We start from the raw sequence: 12,489 nt of genomic DNA, 5'->3' as shown, positions 1-12,489 counted from the left end.
TGTTTGGTATGATGGAGGATTCGAACCCGCGTATTGCAAGTTAAGCGCCCTAACCACCCGTCCATGCCGAGGCCCACCTGTTAGAGATGAGTAAAAGTATAAATATATATATTACCTAGTTGTAATACTGAGCATGCTCAGATGGTACAGTAACGTAATACTGAGCATGCTCAGCTGGTACAATAACTTAATACTGTAGGCTTTCAGTCAGTAGAGTTACGTAATACTAAGCATGCTCAGCTGGTACAGTCAGTAGAGTTACGTAGCACTGTAGACGTTTAGTCGGTACTTTATCCCGCAGATTTTAATGTATTCTTTAGAGCTTTTAAAACCTACGTTAAAAATGTCCAATTACACATATTTATCAAGATAATTTCGTCCACTCATAACGGACGGTTAATTAACTACTAGACAGACGAGTTTGAAACGTTCCAGCTGTAGCGGAAGTTAGCAGTAACTGTAAAAAGAAAGTATGGATTAGTTGTGAATATATGTATATATGTATGTGACTCAAACCTTCTGAGATAAACTGGCTCCTTGAAGCATCCAGTTCAAAATGCTATGGTTTGTAATAGAAAATTAAAGATTCGCCTCGGCAGGTTTGGACTCTATGGCGTATATGTAATAGTTATATCACTGTGGTGAAATTATTAAATACAATGTAAAGTGAGGTTCTGATAAGAATATATATGTAATTGTTTGGAAATTTATTACGTCGGATCAGAGGTAGCGACGCATGTCTTAGCCGTTACTAATAGTAACGCCACTAATTTTTCACCTAGTTTCTATGGTGATTGAACGCCCTCTAACGGTTTCGTACTGTCCGAGTCACCACATCAATTTCCACAAAAACGAGTCATTCAGAGTTCATAAAGTTAAGCGCAACATAAACATCTTTCGTGCGTAGAAGAAACTGAAAATATTGTCCTCGTGCGTGGAACCCACGTGACCTAATGAATAAGTCCAGCCTCTGTTTCCCATCCCTGAAGATCGAACGCTTTGGAAATAGTGGCACATCTATCGTGGGATCTAATGGGGGGAAAAAAGACGTGTCTACTTTTGTAGAATTGATATGTGGTAACGAGTGCGCTACATTTTAAGTATCGTACGGAAACTGACGATTATTAATCTGTGACACTGACACGTTGTGCAGTAATAACAAGTTGTATAGAGCTGTTAAAATGTAGCTTTTTGCAAACTGTAAACCTAAAACTGTACCTTTAACTGAAATGTATAACATTTAAGTAAAGTAACTCTCACGCCTCGACAGGCACATAAGAAATTAAACGTCTCTATTGTTATTTTCAGTAATGATTTGAACAAAGAGAAATTTGTATCAACAAATGACAGACACGTCAAATGTCCCAGTTCTGAAAGAGGTATATTTTTTTGGGGTTGATACAAACGATCAACCTACGAGATATTCTCAAAATTATCACAGGCTAATCACAAACCGAGATATTCAAGAATCAACTGATGCATGAGAGTCCCCGTATAAACGACACACTAGAACGAGTCACTCCTGTAATGTTTTCGATATTCTAGTCAAACCGCTAGGAGGTGTGATGAAACAAGCGTTGATTCGAAACCCGAATGAATCTAACTAAACCCTAGTTTCTGCTGCCACCTTAACGTGTATAATTAATAATTGGACATTTCACAACTACAGCAGTGGTACTGAGGAAAAGGAATCAGAGAAAGGTTCTTACTTTGTAGGAAATTAAAATGTACGCTTTGAACGACTACGAAATTTCTGTCTCCATCTATAAACGTTATGTTCTGATATGGATCGTTGCGTGTATGTTGAACCAATCAGCTTACTGCCAAGGTAAGTACCATTTTCCAAGTTGCTTATTACATTTCTACAGGGTGTTCAGAAAGTCACTGTGCACTTATATATTTATTAACAGACATGTTTCAATATAGAATACAGGAGGTAAATATGAATGACAATTATAAACAATGTTGAAAGTGACCCCCGTTGGCATCAATACAGGCCTGGATCCTTCTTATTTTGTTTCTAAACACCGCTATCAGTTGCTGACTTGAAATAGACTGAATAAAATATGATTATAAAACTGCACAGTCACTTTCTGAGCACCCTGTACAAGTTCACGGCTAATCGGTCTAGTACCTAATACATCGACCTCAATACCTTCAATAATTTTACAATCACTGAACAAACTGAGAAATACATACGTCACTGGCAACTGAAAAACTAACTCAGTATTTCTCGTGTTCATAAAGTAACCTTTCTTCTTTTTCTCTCTATACACTCCGCAGAATCTCTCGATCACTAATATTCACAAACATTCCAGATATTTTACGACTATGTTTTAAACTTATTTGATCTTAATGTCATGCGCCCTCTATCTAACATCTAAATTACAAAATTGAAAATATAGCTTACAACAGTATTAATTATTCATTATTTTCTATTTATTATGATAATTACTTTAAAGTATCACTCTTGAATATAAATTTAGAATCAACCCAAATCTTTTAAGCAAGCTGATCTTTTTGAGGCATTAATAGGATTACGGCCAGGGATGTCGATAACAGCGAATATTACCAGCCAATGAACATCGGTAGTCCCATTATAATCATTAAACGCCTTAAGCTATTACATGCTCCTAGACAGAGTGTTATAACAAACTGGCTCAGTAAGTTTATTTACTCAACTAATCTCAAGTTCTGATCTACGCAGCAACTTTGTTTTGATCAGAAGATGTTGATATTTGGTCACTAATTATTCATAAGTAACCCTTAATGTATCTTCAAATAAACAACAACAGTTTATTAAATAAATAGAACTTAGAAGCATTATTCAAAATCTCAACTTATTCCAAAATTCATAACCGATCTAGAAAAAATAAAGAAAACAATTAGATAGAAAAACAGACAGAGTGTAGCTGAGTATATCTTGCTCCAACTCGTATTTATATATACACTGAATGCCAGTGCTGGAAACCGTCAGATATTTCTGTATTATGATTTACTGATGTCAAGTAGTTATGGTATTTATTATTTCTAGATAACACATTGAGTTAGGATGGAAATAGCAGCATGTCACCTGGCGCGTGGAACAGGGAAGCAAGGTCGATGTGTTAAACCACATTCTACTATATATACATGTTAGTTACGACTTGCCCGAGTATTCCATCTCAGATTCACAAGGCCCGGCATGGCCTAGCGCGTAAGGCGTGCGACTCGTAATCCGAGGGTCGCGGGTTCGCGCCCGCGTCGCGCTAAACATGCTCGCCCTCCCAGCCGTGGGGGTGTATAATGTGACAGTCAATTCCACTATTCGTTGGTAAAAGAGTAGCCTAAGAGTTGGCGGTGGGTGGTGATGACTAGCTGCCTTCCCTCTAGTCTTACACTGCTAAATTAGGGACGGCTAGCACAGATAGCCCTCGATTAGCTTTGTGCGAAATTCCCAAACAAACAAACAAATCAGATTCACAAAATGTTTCTGAACTACGTTGGGCAAAAATGTCATTTTTAAGTTACATGAAACTGGATTGAAAAAATCTTTACGTCACTCTATGATATCAACTCCTAAAGTTATGTCACTCGCATGTTACCAATTCCTAGCGCTATGTCACTTCTGTGTTATCAACTCCTAATATCACCTCCATGTTAGCCCGGCGTGGCCAGATAGTTAAGACACTCGACTCGTAATCTGAGGGTCACGGGTTCGAATCCGTGTCACACCAACTATGCTCGCCCTTTCAATGGTGGGAGCGTTATAATGTTACAATCAATCCCACTATTCGTTGGTAAAAAGCATATCCCAAGAGTTGGCGGTGGGTGGTGATGACTAGCTGCCTTCCCTCTAGCCTTACACTGCTAAATTAGGGACGGCTAGAGCAGATAGCCCTCAAGTAGACTTGCGCGATATTCAAACCAAACCACGTCTATGTTATCAACTCCTGACGTTATGTCACCACTATGTCATCAACTCCAGAACTTATGTAATTTTTGTGTTATCAACTTCTGAATTTATTTCATCACTACGTTACCAACACTAGAAGCTATGCCACTTTTATGTTACCAACACTAGAAGCTATACCACTTTTACGTTACCAACACTAGAAGCTATGCCACTTTTATGTTACCAACACTAGAAGCTATGCCACTTTTATGTTATCAACTACTAGTGTCAACTCTATGTTATCAACTCCTGACGTAATGTCACCACTATGTATGTGATCAACTCCAGGAGCTATACCAATTCTATGTTACCAACTCCAGAAACCACGTCATTTCCATGTTACCAATTCCTAAGGTTACGTAACCTGTATTTTATCAACTACTGAGGTTTGTTCTCTTCTGTTATCTACTCCAGAAGTTATACCAATTCTATATTATTAACACTATAAGTTATACCAATTCTATATTATTAACACTAGAAGTTATGCCAATTCTATATTATTAACACTAGAAGTTATGCCAATTCTATATTATTAACACTAGAATCTATGCCAATTCTATATTATTAACACTAGAATCTATGCCAATTCTATATTATTAACACTAGAAGTTATGCCAATTCTATATTATTAACACTAGAAGTTATGACAATTCTATATTATTAACACTAGAAGTTATGCCAATTCTATATTATTAACACTAGAATCTATGCCAATTCTATATTATTAACACTAGAAGTTATGCCAATTCTATATTATTAACACTAGAAGTTATGCCAATTCTATATTATTAACACTAGAATCTATGCCAATTCTATATTATTAACACTAGAATCTATGCCAATTCTATATTATTAACACTAGAAGTTATGCCAATTCTATATTATTAACACTAGAAGCTATGTCACTTTTACATCATTAACACTAGAAGCTATGCCACTTTTATAGTATCAAGACTAAAAGTTATGCCCCTTGTATATAACCAACTCTTATGGTTACATCACCTTTATGTTATCAACTACTGAAGGTATTTCCCTTTTATGTTAACAACTCCAAAAGGTATGCAACTTCTACATTATCAACACTAGAAGCTAAGCTAGTCCTGTGTTATCAACTCCAGAAGCTATGCCATGTCTGTTAACAACTCCAGATTTCTTTGAAGCTGTAAAATACACTTCATGTTTTCTGCTGTTTATACACCTGATACTATTTAAACATCGTGTACTCGAGGGTGTTAGTTTATATCAGAGTTATCATGTGCGTATTGGCACCTCCCGAAAAATCACCCTATGTTCATAAAACATCTATTATAATTAATGTTTTAAATAAACACGACCCAGATTTCAAAACTAACACCTTCAACAATAAAAAAATTCTCTGTATTTAATTACCCTTTGTAAAAAAGAGACATAGTTATACACATAATAGCTGTGTACCACTTTTATTCCAATACATACAAACACGCACGAGAAACGCCCCCTCATATTTTTTAAACATTTGTTGGTGACTTCAGTTTAAAACTTTTTTAGATGAAGAATTACACAAGTGCTAGTGTTTTTCATAACTTGTTCTCCATGTTATCGTATCAGAAGTGGAAATGTAGAGAAGACTTTAAGGTCTTGTGAAATTTGTTTATTATTATTATCACTACATGATAATAGGCTTGACCTCGGTTTAATTGCATGCTCCAGTGTGACTTCTAGCGAGGTCTGGGTCTGCTGGGTCTCGTGCTTCTTTGACCGACCCCACCCCAACAATGTAAACAGTGGTGAATTTCTATTACGATGTTATTGAAAGAAACTGTTAGTTGTTTTTTTTTTTAGTCGCACACGCCGTTGGAACTTGAGGGTTCCTCAAATTAAACAAACGCACGTGGTCGCCATCTGCATTGAATCATTTTCCAGTTAACAATGAACATGCGGTCATCTTTGGCTGTGACTGTAGGTCACAGAAAGAGGCGGAAAGCGACGTTCAGTGTGAAACCTTTTTTGAATTCATACTGAGGTACCACACGATACCCCACCCCTTGTGATTCTCTTAAACAAAACCTTACCGTGGTTATGAGGATACCTTTCATATTATTTCACCCTGTTTGACTTCTCAGATGACTACCTAGCACCTAATTTCCTTTTACTTCTCAGATGACTACCTAGCACCTAATTTCCTTTACTTCTAGATGACTACCTAGCACCTAATTTCCTTTTACTTCTCAGATGACTACCTAGCAAATAATTTCCTATGTAAAAGAAATGTTCCGTATCTCTGTGTAGACAGATAATTTAAATCAGGCCTATACGCTAGAAAAGATGTAACTATGGAGACAAACAGCAAAATCGTAACTGTGGAGATAAGTAGCAAAACTGTAACTATGGAGACAAACAGCAAAACAGCAACTGCTGAGACAAACAGCACAACTGTAACTATGGAGACAGACAGCAAAATTGTAACTATGGAGACAAACAGCAAAATCGTAACTATGGAGACAGACAGCAAAACAGTAACTGCTGAGACAAACAGCAAAACTGCAACTATAGAGACAAATAGCAAAACCGTATATATGAAGACAAACAGCAAAAACGTAACTGTGGAAAAAAACCTCGAAGAAACCGTTGCAGGTATTTAGTTTTTAGATAAACTTTCCTAAACTGAAGTGATTAGGAATATTAATATCCTGCTCACGAAAAAGAAAATTTTGGTAAGATGGTGAGGCTAAATGAAATCTCAGAGTTAATTTATATCTGATAATTTGGTTGGTATGGATACATGCCAGATGTTCTGAAGTCCAGTTGGTATGGAGATATGCCAGATGTTCTGAAGTCCAGTTGGTATGGAGATATGCCAGATGTTCTGGAGTCCAGTTGGTATGGAGATATGCCAGATGTTCTGAAGTCCAGTTGGTATGGAGATATGCCAGATGTTCTGGAGTCCAGAAGGCATAGAGAAGACCAAAACTGATGAGAAGGAATAACAGGACAGTGTTTGTACAAAGCATATTTTGGTAACCACTCTGTAAACATAATAGTTGGGATTTATAAATCCAATGCTATGATTAGCATAAAAAAAATCCAAGCGTGTCTGGGAATTTGTTTATGGGTGGAAGGGTAGATCCCCGAGAAAACCCACTTTCACAAACGGAAGCCGAAAAATCTACCTGTCCTGTGCCAAGAACTAAAAATGGAACAACTTGAATGGGTTAGAAACGACTTTAGGGTGAATTCAAGTTTATTTCATAGCAAATAATTCATTGTACGGAGACGTTTCGTACGAGATACTTGTCATTGTGTAGAGGGTGGCAGTTAGGGGGTTTCTTTTCTCTGATTTACTGTTGTATTTGAATGCTAATTTTCTTAATTTTTCGTTTATTGTTTGTATATTGTGTGTTTTATGTAAGTAACTTGTACGAACAAACTTAAGAAGTCTTAGGGCTAATTTAAGGACTGTTGAGGTTATAGTTTGTTTTGGATTGTACTAGACATGTTGAAGATGACCTGACACCCGTATTTTATTTATATAGCAGTAATGTCAAATGATTTCGAGATGGTGTTGTTAGCTTTTAACTGTGGTTGCTTGATCACTAAGGAAATTAGATGTCCATCTAAGTACTGTGTTATTCACTTTCATATTTTATAAGTGGTGTCTAACAACATTGTGCCAGTCACAGTGAAATACTTTTTTTACGTCTAGGAATACAGATCGAACAGCTTGGTTACTGTTAAATGCATTGTGAAGAGATTCAGTTAGTCTGGTTCGATGGTCTACAGTTTCTATGCTTTTACAGGACGATAGTTGGATGTTTGGTATCAGGTTGTTGTTATCATAATAAACCAGTAGTTTTTGTGACACTATGCGTTCAAGTAACTTACCTAAACAGCTTCTTAGACTAATCGGTCTGAAGATTACGGATTGGGATTATTTGCACTAAATATAGAAAAATTTGTGACGACAGATTTTCCCCAAGATTCCAGACTATAGCCTGATAAAAGTAATAGATTCATAATGTTAGCTAAATGCAGTTAATGAGTTGTTCGATCCGTTTTTCTGTTTTTTTTTAATATTATGTTACAAATACCACCATGGCTAGAAGCCGAATTTTTTAGTGACCTAAGATTTGTTTCAGGTAAACCTGCAGGGACGTTTGTATTGAATAAGTAAGGGATGTTTGTGATTCAATGGACGTGTGGAATATCGGGCTGAATAGTTTGGGTTGAGAGGTTATATGACTGTGAACTTTTTGTTATGATTGTAGAGGAGATTCGATGTTTGAAAAATAATTTTGGAAGTATTCGGTTGTTAATTCCACCTTATCAGTGTCTGTTTTGGTGGTGATGTTGTTATATTTAATATGATGATATAACTGGTTGTTGTTTCTCTCAGATGTTAAAGATTTAAATTGATTCTAAAATTATTGTGGTTAATTTTGAAAGTAACTTAGTTTGTTAACAACATTTTAGCCAGTACTATTTTTCTCCCGTTAAATAGTGTGTGTATTCTGTTTATTTGTGGTTTCATATGTGCCTCTGTGCTTTCCATGAAACTTCTTCTTGGGCGTTTTTAATTCAGTTATTTTTTCTGGGTAAAGTTTCCAGTGTTGTAGTGTATTGCCACTTTATTTTGTGGGGGTTGTCTTTTGTGTTGCTTGAGTAATGACTTTCGTGACCTTTTCTACCCAAATATCTTGGTGACCTTTAAATGATGCCTTAGTTATGAATTAGGTAAGTGTCTAAGGTGTGTAGTGAAGTGTTAAAAGTGTTTCAGTCGATTATTATGTAATTGTTGGGAGCTACAGGGATATATGGCTTGTCCGTTAATTTGTAGAGTAAAAGAGATAGGGAAATAGTCACTAGACACAGTGGAGTGTGTAGAAAAGTTCCGGTAGAAAGGTAGGATTGATTTGGGGATTATAACAAGGTTTAGAATGTCTAAGAGTCGCTGGCTGCATGATAGTGTCTTGGTGACAAACAGAAGAACCGTAATTATCGAGACAGACAGCAAAATCGTAACTATGGAAACACATCCATTGCTTCAAAAATGACGCCATTGTTAAATATGTTGGACTGGACGTGGCTTACTGATTATCATGCTCAGATTATATATCTGATGATTCTTGGTTCGTGTCCCTTTGCCTCAAAATTTGTGTTTAATCCCAGTTTTCTGAGGCACAGTTGGATGGGAATGATAGTATATTCACCCTGGCTGTGATGTTCACGTTATAACAGTAAAGATCCCACTATTCGATCAAACAAGATTAATTCAAGAACTAACAGTGAATACTGACGACAAACTTCCTTCCTTCTGGCCTGTCGCAGAGAAATTAGAGACAATTATGTGCAGATAAACCTTGTGTATCTTTTCACGAAATTCTGAAACAAAAAAACTCACATGTGTAAAACTTGTTTAGCAGCGTTCTAAATTTAGAACATTTTAAACATTTTATTCAATCTCTCAGTACCTCTAGAAAACTTAGACAGATGTCAGTTATTGTTTAATACAATATTTGATTAATTTTTACGTGTTTTGAAGCTAGGCCTACTGACTTGTCTTTTGATGTTCGATGTAATTTTCATTAATGTGTTGTAGAAATTAAATAATTTTCACTTTGAAATATAATAAAAATTATGTCCCTTTTTATGTTGCAATTTTTTTAAAATTTATAATGCATACTTGATATATTTAGACAATTTGGATTAAATAATAATAACTTTCTGTTTCAGTCAACGTTCGCCATTGTGGCTTCATCAGCGCTAATAGTCACGTTTTTGTACTAGTAATCCTGATCATTGGCGAAAAGTTGACTGAAATTTTAAAATTAATTATCATCTGAAGATTCAAAGTAATTTTCTTTCTAACTTCATTGACAAAGTTTACAGTTTATTATTACATGCGCTTATTAAAGTTGGTAAAGGAGCTACTAATCGATGTTACTTTTGTTTTCTTCTTTTATAGATAGATGGCACTGGTATCAGAAGTCAAAGGGAAACCTTCTTCGTAACCTGAAACATGAGCGAAATTATAATGTTGCCAAAAACATAATTTTATTTGTTGGCGATGGAATGGGACTGACCACTATCACAGCTGCCCGCATTTTACGTGGTCAACATCGTGGTCAGTCCGGGGAAGAAACCAGCCTAGCTTTCGACAAGTTTGAACACGTAGCATTGGCGAAGGTGAGATCTGGAATAGGATAAGCGTTTGTAAAACACTATAGACAAACAAATAAACATACATGTCTTGAAAGTAATTAAACAATCCACTTATGTGTTGGACGGTTTCAAGCTACTCTCGTTTGGGAGCACCATTTCACAACAGGCTTTGGGGGGGGGGCATTAAAATACTAATATTGCGTGGTCCCCCAATTCATCTGTGGACCCAACTGTTTGACCTAATTTGTGATATATGTTAATACAGCCTGAGTAGAAATACCTCTCAAGTGCTAATCGGAGCCATTTTCAAACTTGAAGGGGAAGTGCCCCTCATATGTCACTTCAAGTTTCATCAATGGGCAGTGTTAGTGGTGAGGCACTGGGGTTGTTTAATAAGTTCTTAATTATTTAATGAGTTGCATAGGCTTGCATCCATGGTTTTAAGTACTTACCATAAAAAAGTTAAAACAATACTCTTAGTAATTTCTAATTACGAAATCGTCACTCAACCACGTGGTTTTGGAAAATCATGTGGAATGTACCTTTATTGCGTCATTGTTTTTTAAAGTATCGTGAAATGGAATAATGTAACCTATTGCAATAGTACTTAGTTTTGTCCGTCCTATATTTATGCGCGCGCACTTTACTACCTAAATGCACATGTACTTAATTTCATTAGATGCATGTGGGTGTGGGTGTTTTTCGTATAGCAAAGCCACAAAGGGCTATCTGCTCAGCCCACCGAGGGGAATCGAACCCCTGATTTTAGCGTTGTAAATCCGGAGACTCATTAGATGCAAACAAAACACTGATGTAAATGTAATTTAGTATAAATTTTGTAAAAGAAATTTCAAAGTTTGGAAAAGTTGTAGGGAGAGCGGGTAGAACACGTCTGTTTTCTTTGTCTTTGTCAAGATCCAGCTATTAAACATGGACAATTGTTTAACTTGAATTAGAAACTTTAGGAAATTCTGAAATTGGGCAAATGTTCATGATTATTATTTTATATTTATATTTGGAATTATTACATAGTTTACAAGGTGCTTAGTTTTGGGGTGAACTGAAACTTATGAGTGAGAAATGAGACATAAACATAAAGGATTTCATAAAAATACAATTACTCCATATCCAGGTACATGTAATCATAAAGGATTTGCTGTTTATTTGTAAAGACATATTATCTGAAAGGAACAAGTAATTCTCATGTAATTATACCATTAGATAAATGTAAACAGGTTTGGAATGAAACGTCACAATACAGAGTTATATTGATAAACACTATCTGAATGAAAATATAGAGAACATCCTAATTGTACGTATATAAAGCAAACGAATAAACACATCTGACATAACATATTAAATAATGCTTATAAATAACATGGTACTGTGATAGAATATAAATGGAATAATAAAACAGAATTATAAGTAAATAATCCAAGGCAATATTTGTTACACAAAATAATCAACAGTTTCCTCAGCTTATTTACATCTAACTTATCGTTGTCTGTTACACAACATACGTAGCTGCAATAAAAACTTTAATATTATATACTTTGTCACCATTAAACATTTCAATAAAATAACTTTGTCGGGATGTTTGTCAACTACATCAACTTTTCTAACTTTGAACGAACAAGGATATTTCCAAAACTGACTTGAAAGTTTAGTTCATTCCTTGTGCCTTTGGCCACATGGTCAAGGCATGATCTGAGTTTGGATCTTCGGTCTTTCCTGACTGTTTCCTTATCTTGAGCTCTCGGTTTTAAAACATATTTGCTAACTTTCTATGTTTTCTTAGAAATTATACCTCACAGTCACCATCTTTATCAAATTCTGACAGCACTTTGCCCACGCTAATAAACTGGTTTACGACTTTTCTGTAATTTTCCATTTCAGCCAACATATAGCTGCGACTGTAGTTGTTGTAATCACAATTTTCTAACTGTAAACTTGTTGTTTGTTGTCTCTCCCATCATTGTTATCATCACTCATCCACAAAAAGAGAGATACTGTCATCTCATCATCATGAGAGGATGGACTGTCTTATCAAGAGTTGCTGTCATCACCATCATCAGAGGATGGACTGTCTTTCCAAGAGTTACTGTCATCATCATCATCATCAGAGATGGACTGTCTTTCCAAGAGTTACTGTCAATCATCAGAGGATGGACTGTCTCAAGATATACTGTCATCATCATCAGAGGATGGACTGTCTTCCAAGAGTTACTGTCATCACCATCATCAGAGGATGGACTGTCTTTCCAAGAGTTACTGTCATCATCATCATCAGAGGATGGACTGTCTTTCCAAGAGTTACTGTCATCATCATCATCAGAGGATGGACTGTCTTTCCAAGAGTTACTGTCATCATCATCAGAGGATGGACTGTCTTTCCAAGAGTTACTGTCATCATCATC

The 12,489-nt window shown here is 35.9% G+C and overlaps 1 protein-coding gene across 1 annotated transcript; it reads left to right on the top strand.

The window, feature by feature from the left end:
• The first annotated feature begins 1,282 nt into the window (after positions 1-1,282).
• Positions 1,283-10,117, top strand: LOC143251466 (alkaline phosphatase, tissue-nonspecific isozyme-like). Its single transcript, XM_076502761.1, has 2 exons — positions 1,283-1,828; positions 9,876-10,117. Exons 1-2 carry the CDS (start codon positions 1,726-1,728, stop codon positions 10,115-10,117), a joined length of 345 nt encoding a protein of 114 aa, XP_076358876.1. The 5' UTR covers positions 1,283-1,725.
• The last annotated feature ends 2,372 nt before the right edge of the window (positions 10,118-12,489 follow it).

The sequence above is a fragment of the Tachypleus tridentatus genome, chromosome 6 (genome assembly GCF_004210375.1).
Source record: "Tachypleus tridentatus isolate NWPU-2018 chromosome 6, ASM421037v1, whole genome shotgun sequence".
Classification (NCBI taxonomy): Eukaryota; Metazoa; Arthropoda; class Merostomata; order Xiphosura; family Limulidae; genus Tachypleus; species Tachypleus tridentatus.
The sequence above is the reverse complement of the archived record's forward strand: the minus strand, read 5'-3'. Positions and strand labels throughout refer to the sequence as shown.